Genomic DNA, 20,848 nt, shown 5'->3' on the forward strand with positions numbered 1-20,848 from the left:
TGAAAATTGTAGCAATACTTTCTCATTATCACATGTATACTGTATGTCTTGATGGGATGAGCATTGCTTCTCTACATCACATACAGCAGCTGAGTTCTCCTCCACAGCTGAGTGAAAATCCTTAGGTGACAGACAGTTAAGATATTGATCTTTTCCAGTGACTATGGTATTTATTCAAGAATATTTTGCGTCTTCAAAGAGTACTGTTCATGACTAAAAGTGCAGAGCAACTGCACAGTTCTGCCAGTATGTCAACATGTACAAATAACAAGGACGAATAATGAAATAATCCAATCCAGAACAGTCTTGATGGACAACCCACATCTGGTTCATGTTATATAACAAATCCTTGTGTTATTGTTATGGGATGGACTGAACTTGAAACCGATGGGGAAAAAAACAGATACGTTCCAAATCTAATACAGTCATTCTGCAATTATAGCAACCCAAGCACGGCAAAAGCCTCATCTTTAATGTAAAGTATTGTGTTTTTTGATACAGTGGGTGTCTTTAGGCAGACTAAAACAAAACAGGTGTTTGAAGGAGCTGGGAGGGACGTATGAACTGTAGCTCAGCCTAAATTGAAAGATTTTGATACTATATTTGACGGAGAGAAATTCAGACAGATAGATATAAACAGAAAGAGACAGAAAGGAGGACGACAAGCACAGTAACAAGTAACAGAGAATCAGATCTGCTTAATGCAGATCTGCACAGTTCATCTATATCAAAACACACAAACACACTTACACAGAAACACGCTCAGATACACATTCATTATAGTAATAAGGCACACTAGACCACAATCCAAAAAATAAACACACCATATATATTCCCATTCAAATCTTTTAAATTGTGTAGAATTTGAGGCTCAATTTTCCCCAGAAACATGCTGCTGTTGGGAGAAAACTGGATACCTGCAATTTAGTTCTCTTAACATATTTTAACCAAATTGTCTTTGAGATGTAACAGAAGGTTTTATGAATGGACAATATTACATTTAGTCATGTTGATTTCATTTTTCATTTTTTTAAGAAGCGATACTTCCAGATTAAAGTGAAAGTAGGTTCCTGAAAAGCAAATTTGGGAAAGAAGCACTGGTGCATTTTTCCCAAACCTGTAGCAATTGCACTCTGCTTGTTAACATCCTGTTACAAAACAAAAACATTTTAACATCAGGTGGTTTAAACATTCAAAGTTCAGTGACAAACTGCAAGAAGACTTTTTCAACGCACTGCCAACTTAAACACACAGTAGTAAAATAATCTATGAAAAAACCATGTCAGAAACATTGTCATAAATTTTTGGGATTGCTGACTGTACACACATACAACCTTGAAACTGTTTCCATCTCAAAAACTATTATGGAGCTTCATGTAGAAGAGCCTCAACAGCAAATAATTACATAACAATTTATGGGATAAAAAGTGCCTTGTAATGATATGTAATCAATATATAGTAGCCCTCTATATTCCTATACACACTCTAGAAGAAGATAAATAAAAGATTTGTACAATACATCACAGTCTTGATTTTTTCAATGCTATGCTTTTAAACAGTGTATTACAATTATCTTCAGTAATCAAGCAGTCTGGCCACTAGAAATAAACCTGTTGATAAAACCAGCAAAGATTTGAATTGGGGTTTTGTAATAAAATGCAATTTCAGCCATTTAAAAATGGCACCTGCATCTTCAAATGACACATTTATAAAAACTAAGATGTAACTTAGGTTTTCGGTGGAGTAAATGATGACACTTTAACAGCCTGGATCATCTGTGTTTTACTAACAAGATGATGAACGTCAGGTACATTTCATTTTTCCATGCATTTACAGCATACAGAGAAGACCCTTCAAATTCTTTCTGTACACTCAAGCACTGACTCTTTCAGGCGAACGGAAATCTCAATCGGAATCTTTCCAGTGCAGTTTAATCTCATAAAATAGCAGAAAGATTGGCATGTGCCACTCTGTCCTCCATCATATAGAATAGCTCTTTTCTTAAAAACAGTCATAAAGTCAAGATAATAAAAAAAAAAACGGCCCTATTGAGTAATGACAGGCCAATTAAATTTTACTTTGTTAGAAAAGTCACAGCCCACTTAGATTCAGTGCTCTTCGGCCTTCATTGTTTTCTCTCACTTACTTAACACAGAACTTCTGTTCTAAATAAAAAAGATATTAACAGTCGAGTAGATTATTACATATTAACAGAGCAATGCATCTGTACATGGCTATCTCTCAGTATGACAAACCTGCATACATTTCATGCTTGTGTAAGTATACGTGCCAGTAGAAAATGACATTGGCATGGCTCAGGGAGGCTTACATAACAAGGCTTTACAAGATGTGAGGGATTACACACCTTTAAGTCAGGTGAGTAGGAATGAAATCCAGGGGAAAAAACTGGGCTTAAAATCTCTGAGAAATTATTGTCTGGTAAAATGGAAATAGTGTGTTTTCAGTACAAACAGCAGACCTGCCTGATTTGAATTTGTGAGTGTGTGCAGCTCTTATTATTCACTGTGAACTGATGACAGCAATTGTTTGCTCTCTTATCTCGATGCTCACACAAAAGGGAATCCTCAGAGCAGCAAAATGGACAGCCAGCTCATGAAAGCGCAGCAATGTCTGCTGTACATCCTGCACCATTAACAAATGCACATCTTTCACAGGCGGGTAAAAAAAAACGCGCTGCCATGGTTACTGACAGCTTCTCTCATCTTTCTCTTTCTCGTCTCCTCTCACTCCATCTCCACCTCTCTCCGCCTCCATAGCTAACGACAGCAGTACTATGCACGCATGTAGTCTGACAGGTAGAGCTTTTGAAATGTACTGTTACATAGCAGGGGTGCCATTAGGAGTTTATATTCAACTGGGACTGTGTCGCCTTTATGTGCTGTGCTGCAGCCCAATCAGGAGAGGATTGTGTTTGAAGTGCAAGTGAAATAAACACCTGCAGCTCTGGTTGAGGTTAAGGGTCTGACACCCACTGTGAATGATGAATACATTACATATCAATCTACAGACACATTAAAGGAAAAAACGGAATGAAAGAGTGAAGAAACACATCGGATGCAGATGCTTTTGTGCACTAAGGCTCACTGAACGGTTTAGTGAGTATGAAAATGGTGTGAATAGAATGTTTCTGCCTTTACAGTCACCTACACGTCAACCCAGTGGACCTTTGGGAAATTTCCATAGCTCTCTCTTGCAAAAGAGATCTTGATCTCAATGAGATTACCTGAGTAAATCTTGTGCCCGCGACCCTGTACGCAGGATAAGCGGTTGACGATGGATGGAATCTTGTGGAGTCCCACAGATTTGGCAAGGAGCACTGAAGTTGTTTTGGAGGTTGTGGTGGCTTGGCTCCATACTAACATGCTTAATGTTGTTTTGTAAAGATAATTTTTTGAGGCTTTATGAGATAGGGACAGCTTTAGAGAGATGGGAAAGCGGGGAAAAATTGAGAGAGGGGATGACATGTGGCAAATGGTCCGCCTGGAATCTAACCCAGGCCGCTGCAGTAAGGACTCAGCCTTAGCACAATGGTGTGCACCAGGTGAGCTACCAGAGTGCCCATTTCATGCTGGTTTTTCCTTTAACTTGTCACTCATCTGTATATCTGCACCCTTAGCAATGTAACCTGATATTGGACTAGCAAAATACAGGATGCACTCAGATCGTGCACTCTTATCTTTTTAGCATCTTATTATTTATGTCTTATTTGATGCATTTTATCCATTCTGTGAAGCACTTTGATTTGTGTTTGTGTAGGAAATCTACAGTATAAACTGGCCATACTTTTCCTGCTGATCTTAATTCATTCATCTGTCTTTTTCCAATGCAACTTAGTGTTTTCACTCAATACCAACATCATAGAAGAGTTTGCAAACATACGAGACAATAAAAATAAACATTTTATGTCACTCCCTTGAATACAGCCTCTGAATTGTCAGCTTTTTCCATTCCTGAAGCCATTTAGTGGCATTAATCTGAGCAGAGTCAGTGACAGGTTAAGTGATGTGTCCCCTGTTAAATGAGTGGCAGCTCTACGACAAGAAGAACAAATGTAATGTAACCTGTTGCTGTTCTAATAATCGACCACTAGTGACAGTGTGTGTGACAGACAGAACATGTTTGAATCTGTAGTAGAACAAGGGGCTCTGTGATGGACAGAACAAAGAGTGCTGGTCACCACAGCAACTGTAAAGAAAAGTGGTGAAACAGGGTGACACGGGGTGAGATAGGGAGAGTGAGAGAGGAGGAAATGGACAGTTAGAAAGAAAGAAAGGCAGTGCAGGCATGAAGCCAGAAATTCATCTAATTCTGCCAGTCTTGTTGTGATCACCCTGGTTACTACAAAGAGGAAAAAAATTATTCTACTGTGCCGTGGTTACACGTGAGTAACGGTCACCGTGGATACCGCTCTGAGTTTCCCTTTCTCGGCAGAAGTCCCTTTGAACTCTGGGTGAGAATGAAAAAAACTAACTAAAAAGCCAAGATGACACAGTCGAGTATTTTTCCAAGAACTGCACAGTTATTTTTCTATATCTTTGTATTTTCTATAGGACATGCGTGTCTGAAGTCAACAGAGATACTTAAATGTCTGAATTCCCACACAAAACTAAACGTTTGATACCTTTTCATGTTTGATGTAACCTAAATCTCTCAAATAGGTGGGAAAGGCTTAGCGTGTGTAGCGATACCTTCTAATTACAGGCTATCTGACAATATAAAATGCTAAGCTCAGTGTGTGTCTGTCTAGCTTATAATTAACAGATACCAAAAATATAGGCTACCATATAGGCTACCATGACATTATTGCTAAGGTTTTGTAGGAAACCTATTTGAAGCCAGGGTTGACTTCAAAATCAAACTAAAAGCAGTCAAATTTAAATATACTGTGTCTAAGAAACACTGAAATCAGTCTATAAAACCATTATGTGTACATTTTTAAATTGTAAATGTACTGTACCAGAAAAAAAGAACAACAGAACACATCACTTTAGTAGCAATTGCGGACATCTACTCTTTTGTCTACAGTTACAGAGAAATGTGCTGTCTCTCTTTCTCCAGCCAGTCTGAGCTTAATGAAGAAAATATGGCTATAACGACACTAATAATAAAGTCAACTGTGACCCTAAAGGTCAAAGGTAACATAGAGTAGAGACCTTTTGACCTTTGCCCTCTCCCTCTAATTCCCACCTGCAGAGAGACACAGAGAGAGCCCCTTCACCTGGTTAATTTGCCTGCTCTCCCTACTGTCCTAACTAGGCACACTGAAAGGATATAGTACATTAAATGGAAAGTTATTGTGTTAATAAATGGTCAGTCAATCAGTCAATAAATGGAGGGGATGAGTTCTCAAGAACTATTTTGCCAGGATGAGTCCCTTGATTTATGAAGTGAAATATAATTATTAGGACTATATTTGAAACTAGACCCCCAGTTGGGTTTAGATGAATTAGACAAATCTTACACGTAATATATCGGTGCAAAGAAAAAACTGAGACAAAACTGTCTCACTGAAAATGAGAGTTGTTTCCAGTGATATTGGCTGTTATACATCTACTGATACTGTGAAGACAGTAAAGCAGTGTGAAGACCCCGAGATTAATTATTTACCCTGCACAGAACCTACAGCAGCCCCTGAGGTGAAGTCCTCTCGCTGACCTTTGACCTCGTTAATGGTGGATGAGCAAAAAAGGACCTGCACAGATTAATAATGTATAATGTATTACTACTTAAGAGATCAGGCCTGTGTATAATCGAGGTGATGGAAGCTATGTTATTGCACTTTGAGCCCCAGCATACTGTAGCTTAAACTTTACTTTACTTGAGCTGAACTTTAATGAGGTCTAATGGAGATGATGAACCAACCAAATAAGCCCACTGCCCGAAATACACAAGACACATCCCTGCCTATGAGGAGGGAAACTGACCACTGCTGCTGACGATCTACAATAACAAGTGGTTTCTGACCCTGTCATCCAAATTAAATCACTGTAACTTGGGCTGATTTATAGGTACAAAGGAAAGGTGGATATATTATTTTTTGTACAGTATGTGGATGAAGGATGAAGTCAGTCAACTTAATAATGTCAGTCTGTATGCTCAAATGTATTTCCCAGACCAGAGAGTGTAGTAGTATTGTTATGCCTGACAGACAGCTGGAAAGTGAGCAGGCCTCTTGGGACGCCTTGGAGCGCTGATTGAGTTGACCAAGTCATGTTTCTAGGAGCCCTGCGGTTGTGGGGTTGTCGTGTCGGGCAGGCGCTCTGTGATCCAGCTGGTCACCTCCTTCAACACGGACTCGACCACCTCTGGGAGGTCATGGTGAAGGGCATGGTAGCCTCCCTCGTAGACCTGAACAGGAACAATGAGAACTAGTCAGGGAGAAGGGATGCATGCAACAGGGATGTCGTTAAAAAGTGGTTTAATTAAGCTTAAAAAAGGTTATTTGAAATCTGAGCTATTTGGAGAACACCAAATAAATTGTGAGTTTCCAGGCTTTTCTGAACAGACTGCAGTCCAGGCTGTTAAGAGTCAAAGTTAATGAAACTTATGCTTTTCTGTAATCAACAGATTTCCTGATACTATTTCTTATGATGTTATGAAAACTGCAGACAAAACATCCACTGATCATCTCTGATAAGAGTCCCTGCACCTCATGAACACCACTTGATTCTTTACAAATGTCTTATGACGGCACACAAAGATAAGAAGTAAGCTCTCAACTCTCTTTTCTCTTTTCACTTCTCTCACTGGCCATTTTTTTTTTCTCCTGTTCATCCCCATGTGATAAAAGAGTGTATCAACTTCCTTTTTTTCTATGAATATCTAAAGGTCAAACAGCCTCCAGTCTCTCTGTCAGTGAATGCACCCTACTGGAGCCGCAGTAAGTATGTGTGTGGGTGTGCGAGTACACTGAAGTTTAACCGAAAGGTTTCATTCAATAATGCACTATTTAATGGTTAAAAAATATATTGTATATCTTTTACTGCCAACACAACTCATTTGACCTTTTTCACATAAGCCAAGTATATTGAACTGGGTAGCTTCTGTATCATCAAGCCAATACAAGTGCCATTTTTAAAATGTCAGAAGGCAGTGGTGTGATACATTATTCCCTGATGTTTGGTATTCTAACAGATTGAGCTTTAAAAAAAAGGAACAAAATGACGTTTTGGCTACTTGTTTGTATGAATGGGACAATTTCATTTTCTTACACCTTATTTTATTAGTCAGTCCCACTGACGTAGAAATCATATACCTCCAGCTCCCCAGACCGTGCCATCCCCAAGCTGTCCACCAGATGCCCTCAGACTTTCCCTCCTTTTCTTGTCACCTGCCTGCCACACCCAACTACACACCTGGGCCCCGTTTCAGAAAGCGGGATTAGTGAAAATTCTGAGTTTGTTAAGCCTGAGATGAGGGAAACTCATCAGATCAGATAAACCCAAGATCAGTAACTCCGGTGACTGATGTTGTCGTTCTTATTTATTAAATAACTCATTTATTAAAGAAATTCCAATCTGGTAAATGATGATGATGAGCAACGCTGTATACAAAGTACTAATGTTAGCGTATTGATCCTTTTTTCCTTCCTTTCCTTTGATCCTTTTCATCTCCACACACGCGCTTCCTTTAGGCTCAACATACTCAGAGTTGATTGAACGTTGATTGAGTTTCCCACCTCAGGCTCAATCAACTCAGAGCTCAGGGATAAGCTCAGAGTTTGTTAAGCCTGCTTTCTGAAACAGGGCCCTGTTCTCACTTCACTCATAAGGCCTGCAGTTACTCCTCACCTGCAACTCATTCCCTATCAGGCACACACCATTTATACCAGTTCACACGTTGTTCATTGCAGGTTATCCTAGTTGCCTTGTTGTTTTTTGCATTTGACTTTTTGTTACCTGGACCTGTATCTGCCTGCCTGCCACCTGTTTGTTGCCTGCCTGTCTACTGGTCTGCCTATCAACACGTGCCTGTAAGCTCACTCATTTATGGACAATAAATCATGGACCTGCAAAAGTCTACCCGTTCTGTCTACATTTGGGTCCAATCACCTTTGTCTGGCATAACCCGCCGTGACACAAATCATCCCCACCTTGATTTTCTTGTCTGAGCTCGGAGCGTTCTCGTGCATCATCTTGGAGCCTCTCATGTCGCAGAGCTTGTCAGCGTCGCCGTGCAGGAGCAGGAAGGGCCAGCTGATGGACGGGATCTCTCTCTCGATACGCGCGGCTGCCCCCATCAGCTGCATGCCGAACGACACCCGCATGCCACCGTGGAAGTTCAGCTCATCAGCGTCATACGCCTCCACCTGGCAGGAGAGCGGAAGGAAAGAGTTATTGGACAAAGTGGACGATGCTCAAGTTTATCATGAATCTCCCTCTAATGCGGAGCTGATTCTGATGTCAGCTGCTCTTCTGTTTCTTTGAGTTCACAGACTTCATTTTGATCCTTTTTGCTCAACACAGCAACCACCAGCCTACCTAAGTTCTGCCCAAATCCAATTCAAAACACTGGTATTTTCCAGCTGTTGCAGCAAATTGGTCAGACCTATCCTACATCCAGGACATGGCCAAACCATACACCAAAACCTGTACACTATGGTCAGCTACTGCTGGTTTGCTTATGATTCCCTCACTACAAGGGGGCCCCAGCTACTGCTCCACAAAATTATGCTGTTTGCTGTCCTGACACTTCTTGGATTGTATTCACATGGTTGAATGTATTTATTGCAAGTCGCATTGAGCATAAAAATACGCTAAATAATGTAACTGAACACAAATTCAACTGAACAGGGCAAGAATGTTCCTTTACAACTGTCCAAGAGCTTAATTTATACTTCAATAATGACAAACATTTTTATTTAATTCAAATTCTGCATTTCTTTCTAATTTCTTTCTTAATGTAACTTTATCAGCTCTATATATAAGTTAGAGGAAGGGAGGGACACAGAAAAATAAAGTAGATGTGATACTTTAAATTAGTTAAATCACAGTTGAATAGCAAAGGACTCCCTGTTAATCTGACATTAAACACGAATACTTTAAGTTCCATAATGTGCTCTCACATAAGTCACACTCATATCTATTCAGCTTCTACACTGAACAAAATTATAAACACTTTTGTTTTTGCCCCCATTCATCATGAGCTGAACTCAAAGATCTAAGACTTTCTCTATGTACACAAAAGGCCATTTTCTCTCTTGCTTGCAACATCTGTGGCATCATCCTGTGTGATGGAACTGCACATTTTCGAGCGGCCTTTTATTGTGGCCAGCCTGAGGCACACCTGTGCAATACCCATGCTGTCTGATCAGCATCTTGATATGCCACACCTGGGAGGTGGATGGATTATCTCGGCAAAGGAAAAAAGCAAAAGTGCTCACTGACACAGATTTTGAAAGATTTGTGAACAATATTTGAGAAAAATAGGCCTTCTGTGTGCATAGAGGAAGTCTTTGAAGTTCAGCTCATGATGAATGGGGGCAAAAACAAAATTGTTGTGTTTATAATTTTGTTCAGTGTATGTAAACACAGCTGATGGCCCACTCTAACAGAAACAGCTTCTCTCAAACCACATGAGCGGCTGCTTTGAGTAATGAATGAATGAAACACAACGCGACATGTTCAGAGTTGTGACACTCATAAATGCAAAATATTTCCTTCAAAATTGAGATAACATTACAAAAAGGCAGTTGGACTGAATACATATTACAAATCATCTTCTTGATTGATAGTTCTACACTTGATCTCACTGTGGAAAGGCAAAGTTGTGAAATTTCTTGTAAAAGTGTTGATTTATTTTTGTATCAAGCCTTATTTGCTTGTTTATGTGATTTGTGCATGAAGGGAGCATCCCAGTGGCTTGGTCAGACATTATATCCCTGTGTATGCACATTAATGCTTCATTTATGCCTCTACATGAAGGGATTTTGCTGCAAAACTGTAATTACACATTGGGCTGCGGTGGTGGCTGCAAGAACTGTCAGCAAAGGGTGCTTGTGTATTCTTCTACAAATGTCTCATGCTGGTGGAGAATAGAAGAGGGAGAGGATAACTAGGTGGTCGATTGATGATTAGATTTTTAATGCTGTTGCATCAATCCAGCATTTTACTGTTGTAGCTAGTGGTGGAGCTAATTGACTACTTTATATATTGTTAGGAAGTGTTGGCCAGTGGTTCCAAATCCAGGGGTCAGGCCCCTCCAAATGGTCACAAGATTAAACAAATCAGTTCTGCTACACAAATCTGAACGTACTTTTCTCTGATCTTTGCTTTTTTTTTTGTGAAATATTGGATAATTATACCAAGATGGTATCTCGTAGACCAAAGCACATGAAAGAATGTAAACTCAATTACTGTGGGGAATATAATTAGAACAAGATCTTTCCCAGTCACGTACGACACATCCATCTAATGATGCAGTGGTGATATCAACGGGTGAAATCTGACTCTGAACTACGACTCAAAACCTGCACTGTACAGTAGCCATCTATGGCGAGACTCCAGCTGACCACCTGTGTCAAGTATAAGTCTATTTTTAATACTGAATAAATCCTGTCAGGAACCCTTCTCACATGCCGTCTTTCTGTTCTGCTGTTAACTATCTTATGAAAAAAATTATCTTTAATGTAGCTTTCTTTCAGTGATTCAGGTTTGAGGTTTGAAGCTATTGTGTCCATAGATTATTGTACCTTGAACACTTCCCCCAACAGTAGGAAGCAGAAGCAGCAGGGTGTGGGATCCTATTGTTATCACAGACTGTTTCTGAAAGGTCAGCTTTGTCGTGTCAAAATGTACAGCCACAGGAATGACGTAGACCTAACCAGTACACATACACATTATATGTGCCATTTGTTGTTTCTTCTGTAGTTCCTCTTGAGGTTATACAATGTGGGTGAGTGAACACACACAGAACACACACAGAACACACACATACATAAACTAAATCACACAACTTTGTTATAGACCTTGTGACCCCTTTGTCCTGTAGGTGACACAGTACATGCATTTGTTTTTATAATCACAAATAACACAATGCAATCCACCCACGGTATTACACACAGACAAACTTGGCAAGAAGGCAAACCACCTGCGGTTTGGAAAGGATTCAAATTATGTACAGTATTGTGGGATGGATTTTCATCCTGGGACTGTCCAAAAAAGTTAGTGAATGACTTCACACATGTGCACATTAGGGCTGTCCCCGACTAAGGATTTACATCGTCAAGTCCTGCCTATAGTCAACTGATAGTGGAATCGTGTTTTTTTGTGCGCAGCGATTGCGAGCGGGAGTGGGGTTACACACGGTAGCTCCGCTTTCATCTTGAGAAGCTGCAGAGCTGCAGTCTCTTTTCATTCAACTGACACTGTAAATTTCCAGCTAAACTGAGGGGGTCTCTCTCTCTCTCTCTCTCTCTCTCTCTCGAGCCTGCGTGCATGTCATGCTGCCGACAACTACATGCACGTCGCGGTTCCTCGTGGGTCTATTTCAAGCAGCCGGCTATGTGCTGTGTGGTTCATCAACTAATAAATTATCTGAGAGTCCCACGAGGTGCGGACAACTCTGCACAGCACCAGTGAAGCCGGGGCTCATTTTTTTTATTTACAGCATTAAACGTTGAAATGTATATTGTAATAGGCTGTATATTAACCTATTGGGAGAAAACTGATAGTTCTCTGAATAATCAGATGTTAAGCATCAGAATCAGGCGCCACCCATCGAAGCATCGAATCTTCGACTATTGGGGGTCAGCCCTAGTGCAGATTTCCCGCTTGAGACCTTGTAAATTCTATTTTCTGCTACCTGCGTCTTGTCCCGTGAGACCCATTTGGAGTCGATGGAGCCCAGAGTGAGGCTTGGCAGCATGTGGTTCAGAACCTTCGCCAGAAAAACCTGCAAACAGCGAAAAACAAAACACACGGAGCACTTCAGTTTATTTTTTGCACATTCCCTGATGAATATTTCTATCTCTCTCTTTTTTTCCTTGCCATCTGCCTAGTGTTACAAAGAGATACAGTCATAAAATCTTGAGTGTGTACTGTATAATTCACCTGTTTGCACCCAGTGTGTTTCGACTGTTTATGTCTGCAGGAAAAAACAAGTCTCTTCTTCACCCATGCAGATTTTGACACTGGTTTTCATTTGGCCTTGAAAATTCGACACACACACTATTTGAGATTCAGCAAGAGACGGCTAATGTTTCTCAAGTGGTACTGATTTTCAAAACACACAAACTAAAGTGTCAGTATTGGGCTGAGTGCAGTATCGACTGACTCCTGGGTTAACTGAGTAATTGCCTGTAACTCAATTAGAAAGGAAAGAGCAGAGATAAAGAATGGGAAGGAGAGAATAAAAGAACAGTGGAGAGAATGAGAGGATATGCGATTATGTGGTACCTTGAATGGCGTGGCTGAGTCTGGGTTCATCTGGACCATTGGTGCAATCAGAACCACTCCAGCAAAATCATTGGGCCTCTCACAGGCCGTCAGGATAGAGATAGCGCCACCCTGAATAAGAAAAAGCACAGATTTTTTTATTTTATTTAACTACAAATTTAATTGATGAGGTATTTATCTTTTTCTAGAAGGTGGGATTATTTTATTGAAGAAAGAACATGTTTCATTGAGGGGGAGATGATATGAATGACTTCTTCGGCCTGTAACAGAAAACAGGGAGTGCCCTTTCTCATCTAACAGGAGTGGGAAGGTCTTAGCAAAGTACGTGAGAGGTTATGATGCGAGGAGCAGTGGGAAAACTTCTCAGAGGTCAAGGCGATCATAAAACAATCCGTCTTTTGTTTAGGCTGGCGTGAATTTCCACCCTGTTCTTTTGTTGCTGTTGTTCTACATAGACTGTGAGAGAAATGCGAATGTGAACCCACGGCCCTTAGGGCACAACATGCACTGTGTAGCTGCAGCAAGTAGTGGCGCGAGGCCACACCTTGGCACCCACGCTGACATTTGGGATTGTGATTTAAATCCTGTGATGTAGGGCCATGATAATTACCAGCTATGCGGCGGCCAAGACTCAAATCAATTTACCATGGTTTACTTTGTCGTGGTTTCTCTTCTCATATGCAACAAGTGGAAGTGTCTGTGCGGGGTGCACACACACACACACACACACACACACACACACACACACAGATGCTGAATTGGTGAATCTGCCCCCAGAGACTAATTGGCTTCAACTTTGTTTATGTGAGCGTTCTTTGTCACTTGTATGAATATTCATCAGGCTGGGGCCAATGACAGGCTCACTTCATGGAAAGAGGCACTAAGACGAAACATTTCCCACCAGAAAATGCCACTTTCTGAAGCACACTCACACACTATTGCCTGCATGCATAAACCCACACAGAGTTAGGAAAAGAGGCTGGCTAGCATGTCTCTCCTTTCCACATGTTCAAAGACTAAAGTGAAATATCCATGTGTAAACACCATGACACACACTCACAGAAATGTTGCTCAATCAGATTTCTCTTGCATCATTTAAGCTGGCCAAACTGGCGGACTGGTTCAACACATTTGCTTTCTGGTTAAATATAACAAGATGACTGAATGTAATTTGGTGAAAAGGCCCATTCTGGGTAATGCCATTACACACACACACACACTTTGTGTAGTGGGCTCCAATGAGATAGAGAGCGATAAGTGTGAATAAAGAAAAGAAGAGAGAAAGAGAGAGAGTGAGGACTGGGACAGAGAAGCTCTTTAAGAAGCCTCCTTACACTTTCTCACTCTGAACTTTGAGAGGATGAATACTGGTATTGTATCTTGTCTGTCCGCTGACAGTGGGTGGACTTTTGCCTGGGGAGCTAACGTACTGACGTTATATAAAATAAACAGCTAATACATGGACATAATATAAACTAGGCTGCTGTTTCATTATTGCATGTATTATTGTTATTTAGACTAAATGCCCTTTACATAATTATAGAACTGGTATGGACAGATTCAACTCTCTCCAATTAAACAATTCAACAAGGACAAATAATTCAGTAAAAAGAAAACAATGATGAACAGGACAAAATGAGTGAAGTGGTCGCACACAATGTGGCTTAGCATGAGAAGAAACTGAAGTAGTAATAGATACAGTAAGCGATGGAGAGTTGAAAAGATGGACAAATACACTGAAGGCCCTAACTATGAAAAACAATTACATAAAACTCTGGCACTAAGGAAGAAGGACAGATGAGCCTTGGCCATAAATGCTGGAAGAGTGAGAAGGAGCCAAAGCTGAAGGCATTTGTCAGCATTCCCTTGAGCTAATACAACACTGAAAAAAATCCTACAATTCTTGAAATATGGCTTAACCAAATACGATGCAGAGAAAACTGTGAAAACTGTGAAATAGTCAGTGTGTAGTATCTGACACAGAAGTTAGAAATTTGTAACTGTAATTTATTTTGACATTTTAAATGATTTCACATTTTATTTCTTCGTGTTTAGATGTTTTGTGAAAAATTTGGGAAATGATTACTTCAAATTACTTCACATCAGCATGCAGTGCTTTCAAATTATATACGGTAATTATTCACTTAGTTAATCATTTTTTTTAACATGACAAAGAATTTACAGTTATGCTTGTAGCTCTGTGACGCTGTACTGTTTTACATTAGGTAAATGCTAATGATGGAAACATTTTTAAACATAAACTCTGATCTTCATTAGTGTAAATTAGGACAAATTGGTATGCCTGTTTCCACACCAGTGACAGGAAGCTTCAGTATTAATCTAGCAGTATTAGTTAGCAGAATCAACAGTTAACAGTCCCATTGTATGTTACAGTAAGCAACATGGAGTAAAAAAATAAGAGTTCTAATAATTAATTGATGGTAAGCAGGTACTAATAAAGTACAAAATTTTTGGCAGATTGCTTTAATGTTTAGCTTGTGGAAACAATAAGAAATTGAGCAAGTGAGACTAATTTTAATTTCAGTCTTTAATACTATGACTCCCTGTTATAGTGTATTTGTATAATATTGTGTAGTCAATTTTTTTTTTAATTGCTGGCTTTTATAAACTACATAGTTCACACTTGGGGAGGTAACTTAAAGAGGTGGCATTATGCTCATTTTCAGGTTCAAAATCCTATTTAGGGGTTGTACCAGAAAAGGTTTACATGGTTTCATTTTCAAAAAAACACCATTTTTTTTTCATACTGCACATTGCTGCAGCTTCTCTTTTCACCCTGTGTGTTGAAGGCTTCGTTTTAGCATATTTGTTTATACATCTTGTCTCTAAATGATCTGTGTTGGGAGTTGCACATGAGTAGTTCGGACTACTAGCCAATCAGAAGCAGAGAAGGGCAGGTCAGCGAAAGGCCAGTAATAGCCAATCAGAAGCAGAGAAAAGCTTCAATTCAGCTGTAGGCTACATGTTGCCGACCAGCTTGGAAATATGGACAGGAGCAAGAGTTTCAGAGTGGTAACAAAAGTGTCTTTCATCCATAAAGTTTTAACTGAGCTCTGTCTCTACATCACAGTAACAACTTCATGTCCACTGACTGCCTGGAGGGTTGCTAGTGCTTGGAAGGGAGAGGAGAGGTGTGCTACAGCTCAGTGTTTTTCCACCTGTGTTCCTGAGGGCGTGTCAGACTAGTCGCTTGGCGAGCATTATGACACGTATTTACTTGACATCACAAGAAAGGGAAGTAAAGGCTGGACAACAAACGAGCTGTTTTCAGGCAGTTCAGAGCAGAGTTTTCTGTAGGAGAGGGGAACTCCCTTTGGGCTGGACTTTGGCCCTTTTCACTTTGCAAACCTATAACATGCACAAAGAAGGTATATAACTCAATAAAGGAGAGGGAAAAAGCCAAAAAGCATAATACCACCTCTTTAAACCTGCATTCTTTCTAATGGCCAGCAGGAGGCGACTCCTCTGGTGGCAAAAAGAAGTCCGGTTCCATTACAAATAATAGTAAATTGACCTTACCTCTTACCAGATTTATTATCTCAGAAAACAGATTTTATGATCTCAATCATTAGTTTTAAGTCTTCTTCAGTACAACATGATGTGTATTTAGTAAATTATGGTCACATGGATGAGAATGTCAATAGTTTTACGAGTATTTGGCGATAAATTATTTCTGTATTGCAATCTGATGATGGTGCTAAAAGTAAATAAAGACAGAAAAAAGAAAAATCTCCATAGTCATTGGGATGCATTCTCTGGCATCCATGAATTTTGTGCCAAGATATTTCACTGGATATGTGAAAACTTTGACCTGCAGGTGGTTCTAGATGAAAAGTCAGGTCATCACCACCGTCATTAGAATTCATCCTCTGGGTACCATCTTTATTTGGAATCTATCTAATGATTGCTGGCAAATTTAAGGTCAATGTGAAAGACAGAGTGTGTGAAACACTGACAGACTGCCAAAAGCAAATGGCTCATATATATATATATATATCTCTATCTATATCTGTATATCTATCTATCTCTCATTACTCACAACTTACAAGTATATTAAGATTATGTATTTGTGACTCGCAAAGGGGGACACTAGCCCCCCCTTGGCTAACTGCTTCACAGTCTCCTCAGGATGTTATCATTGGATCACACAGTGTAGAATCCACAGGTGGTTTCCATTGTTTTGTGGTTTTTGCGTCATCCCGGCCCCGTTAACCAGAGATTCATACAAATGGAGAAGAGGAACAGGCTAATAGAAACAGGATGAGGAGTCACAACACTGGTAGGAAATGAGGCCTGTAGAAACGTGGGTAGGGTTTCCCAAACTTTAAGTCTGGGTTTTATTTGTTTCCAGGGGACAGAGAGTCGAGATGAAAAGGAAGAAAGGCTATGAAAAAGAAAGGACAGGGTTGACAAATATGAACTAGGATGAAAGGAGGAAAAAGAAAGAAAATGAGAAAAGAAAATGAAAGCAAAACAAATAAATGGAAGAAGAAAGGTACTGTGGAGGAAGGAGATGACAAGAAATGAAAGGAGATGATGGTAGGACAGGTGGACTGGCTTACATGACAGCACAAAATGAACATCTGATGAAATGACACAGATGGTGGGATTGACAGAAAGAACAGAGAGAGAAAGCAGGGAAGAGGGTATGAGACAAGGATGTGGGCAGAAGGAAGAAAGGAAGGAGGTGCTATTGGGACTTTGGTCTGCTCTGCCGTAATATTTATAGACTTGGATGTCTAAACAGGCGCTTAACCTCCATCTGGGATCCCAGATAATTTACACAAAAAGATTTGCGTCTGTGCTCCTACAACCTTAGATTGTTTTGAACACAACCTCAGTCTTCAAATGAATACAGTACTGCTGCATACTAAAGCATAAGCCATGAAAGGTTTAAAAAACAGACTCATGATTTACATAGTTTTGTGTAAATGATCTAAAAGCCAAACAGACGCCATTGAATATGACCTCATTTACAAGGAGAAGGTGTTGTTTTGAGTGGTGGACAGTCTGATGTAAAACACTCCAAAGCAGGAAACAATATTTTAACAGTAGAAAAACAATGATGGACATACTATATATGGCTTCTGATTGTCTGAAGCCATAAAAATGTTTCTATCATGAAAAGAGATGTTTTGATAGCAAACACTTGCTATAAAAAATAAATCATCAAACAATGTGGTAAATCTATAAAGTACCCATGGTTTTCTCGCTTTCTAAGTAGCCACCAATTCTGCAGATCAGTCAGTCATGAAATTGAATGGGTTTCCCACTTTCTAAGCCATCAGGTCGGTGTTAAAAAGTTTTTAATTATGGTTTCTGCCACCATAACATACCATCAAGTTTGCTGTTGTAAATGTTTGCATTTGTCAGCAAAATTTGTTCTTATTAATGACTTATTACTAAAATAAATAAACCCATAACTTACAACATATAAAGCTTGTAAAAATTATGCCTCAATACACACAGTTACTAACTAACAAGGGTTGTCTTGTACTTCTTCTGCCAACTTTTCCTTAACAAGCGCAAAAAGAGACATGTATTTTCAAATAATGTAGATCAAATGTTTCCACAAAGCAACATCCAACATGCCCACTGAATGAATTGAATTCAGTGAATCCAACATGCCCACTGAACCACTGCTGTGCTACGAGATAACAAGCTCTGCACTTCTCATAGCAGAACAGTTCTGTAATGAATTTGCATTTATCCTCTGTGTTCCCTGCTTGAAATGAAGCTTCCAGCTGTGAGCTAAGATACTAAAAACTGTGTTATCGTGTTTAGCTTGAAATGACTTACAGGTGGTGCTGGCTGCATGCTATTCAAAGAATCTTTTGTTTCATGTTTTGTGACAGTCAGCTTCTTACTTATATAACACGAGATATTAGTGCAATATCTTTGTGCGTCCTGTATGAATAAAGATTCTCAGCAACTTGTTCATCCAACAAAAGACAAGCTCAAAGGAGTACACATTGACTGGACCTACATAACTGACAGTAATCATTTGTTCTGTGGGTCAGTTTGTGGGTCACAGAGCACAGCAGGCTGTGATACTGAATGCAGCTCTGTGAAAAACTAAATAAACTGATCAGTTAAAAATAGTTCCCTGGCTGGCCTTTATGCTTTGTGTCCAGGCATAATTTTCCTCAATTCTAGTTCAACTGTGTGTCTGTAGATTTTCATAAAGCCACGTGTGAAAGTCTTTGATGCTGTCTGCACTGAATTTAACTCCAGAATTTATTTATTTGTTTTTAATTCAGCTGATAAAAGCTCTGAAGCAATTAAAGGGAATCTCAAGGAAATGGGACATTTATAATTTATAAAATATGTTTTTGCATTTCCAACTATTAAGCATGCTTTATGTTAAACCCTGTTCACGGCACAAAATAGTTTGCAGCACAATCAATATAACTAAATATTACAGTATGGAGGCAGAGTCGGCAGGAAACAATCCTGGAAACAGGTAAAAAATCTATCCAAAATCCATATAAAAGTTGAATGTGAGAACAACAATCTGTGTTTTAGGGTGAGTTGCGTTTTGGAGGTATATAACAGTTCTTGTGTGCGGCATGCCTCTGGCTGAAGCACTGGTTTCCTGGCAACCTCATTGTGACAACAATACTCAAGGTCACTGCCCAGCTACTGTTGTTCGACCAGAGATAGTTACAATAATTTCAATAATTTGATAATTGATTAATTGATAATCCAAAAATCCAAACATTTGCTTCTCAAATATAAGGATCTGGTGCTTTTCTCTGTCTGTATCTTTGCAAATTTTATATCTTTGGGTTAAGTACTGTTGGGCTGACAATACTTTGCAGATTATACCTTGGGTGGTGGAAAATTTTTAAAGCAAAGATTCAAAGTTTTGGGAACTACTACTAGTGTTGGATGATAAGATTGATACCACTCTCATTTCTGTTGCCTACATTAAAAATACTACAACAGCCAGCAGCCTGTTAGCTTAGCTTAGCACAAAGCTAGCCTAGAGGTTTGTGGAAGTAACACTAATAACAATAATATCTGGCCCGTGGTCCAATTGCATGATTTCAGAAAAAATAAATAAATTGATAGCAGCTAGTGCGGAAATAGATCTCAGTCATGATAGCAACAGTTACTTTCACAATCACTTCCTCTTGAGTGATTGTGCCTCCAAAATAAAAGCGCGTTTTTTGCAGTAATGCTTCATGTTGAGTTTATTGAGAGCTTTTACTTTGAAGAGTTCTGCAGGGCATTCAAAAGAGTTTCTGGTTTGCTTGACACACCTCTGAAAAAGCCGAGCCAAGGGTTTGAAATAATTTGACTATGTTCTGATCCACCGTGTAACGGCTTGAAAAATATTTTGGCCCGATGCCAGACTTATTTGCCGACCGCTGCTTTAGAGGCTCTGGTAGGTGGAGTTTGTTTTGTTGGAAGGAACCAGACTTCCAATCTTCTGCTAAGCTAAGATAACCAGCATATGCATCTCCTTATGTAACTCACTGCTCAACTGATGGATTCATGAATAATGAAAAGAGTCCTCGAATGCTCACTCTCTCACTAAAAAAAATGTTTGTACATAGAACCTATTAGGAGACCTACTGCTGTATTTAATTGTAATACTTGTGAAAACCTGACATTTTCTGATATAATGAGGATAAAGGTGATTAATAACACACAGTCACTGACCCCAAAGGTTAGAAGAACATTACATAGATTCCTGGACTGACTGCGGAAAGTGAGCGCTCTTTCCTCTTCGTCAACAAATACGGCTACACTGACTTCACGCAGGTCACTGAACCTGTAACTCCTCTGTTGAAGGTTTTCGTTGAACAGCAGCTGCAGGCTGTGCAGAATATGTCACTGTGTAAATGGTAAGCAGGAGTTTTCTAAGAAGAGATAACAGCATAATAGCAAATCTTCCCTGAATTGTTTGCAGATAAAATGTGGAATTTGGCACAATCACACAGAAACAATGTATCTGGTGCTAGGACCAAGACAAACCAGATAAAATGTCATTAAAATTACAAAAAGTATTGTACTGCAATATACAGTTTGTTTTTGAAAGTGCGCATAATATTAAAACACCCTGACTCTGTGTTTTTCTTGTTATTCTTGCTATTTAATCCAGATTTCATCCAGTTCTGAGCAGCACACCATGCACTCTAGTTTTTCATGGCTGATTATTTTGGGACATAAACCCACTTTGTACTGAAAGAAGAGTATTTGCCATTTCTTTCGTTTGAATGTCACTGTGTCGCAGAAAACCTCTTAACACCAATCTCTGTATTTTTCATTTCTGTGCTTGAATGGGGCCCTTCAATTTCATGCAGCTGTCCCTCTCTGTGCGTGTCAAGCACACTGTAACAGGCGCTACAAAACAATATTACGTGATTTTACACCAAACAAAACAGGCCTCGCCGAGAGCAAGA

General features: G+C 39.6%; 1 protein-coding gene across 2 annotated transcripts in view; it reads right to left on the reverse strand.

Moving 5' to 3' along the window:
- Positions 1–451: 451 nt before the first annotated feature.
- mgll (monoglyceride lipase) overlaps positions 452–20,848 on the reverse strand; it is a 55,222-nt gene continuing 34,825 nt past the window's right edge. For both annotated transcript variants that reach the window (XM_038723003.1, XM_038723002.1), the window contains 4 exons: positions 12,417–12,527; positions 11,824–11,913; positions 8,114–8,329; positions 452–6,369 (listed from right to left, as the gene is read on the reverse strand). In XM_038723003.1, coding sequence (XP_038578931.1) covers positions 6,238–6,369; positions 8,114–8,329; positions 11,824–11,913; positions 12,417–12,527 — 549 coding nt within the window. In that variant the 3' untranslated portion in view covers positions 452–6,237. The remainder of the gene's footprint in view (positions 6,370–8,113; positions 8,330–11,823; positions 11,914–12,416; positions 12,528–20,848) is intronic.

This window comes from Micropterus salmoides, unplaced genomic scaffold, assembly GCF_014851395.1.
Source record: "Micropterus salmoides isolate LMB-PRFRI ecotype aquatic unplaced genomic scaffold, ASM1485139v1 Ms_hic_scaffold_16, whole genome shotgun sequence".
NCBI lineage: Eukaryota > Metazoa > Chordata > Actinopteri > Centrarchiformes > Centrarchidae > Micropterus > Micropterus salmoides.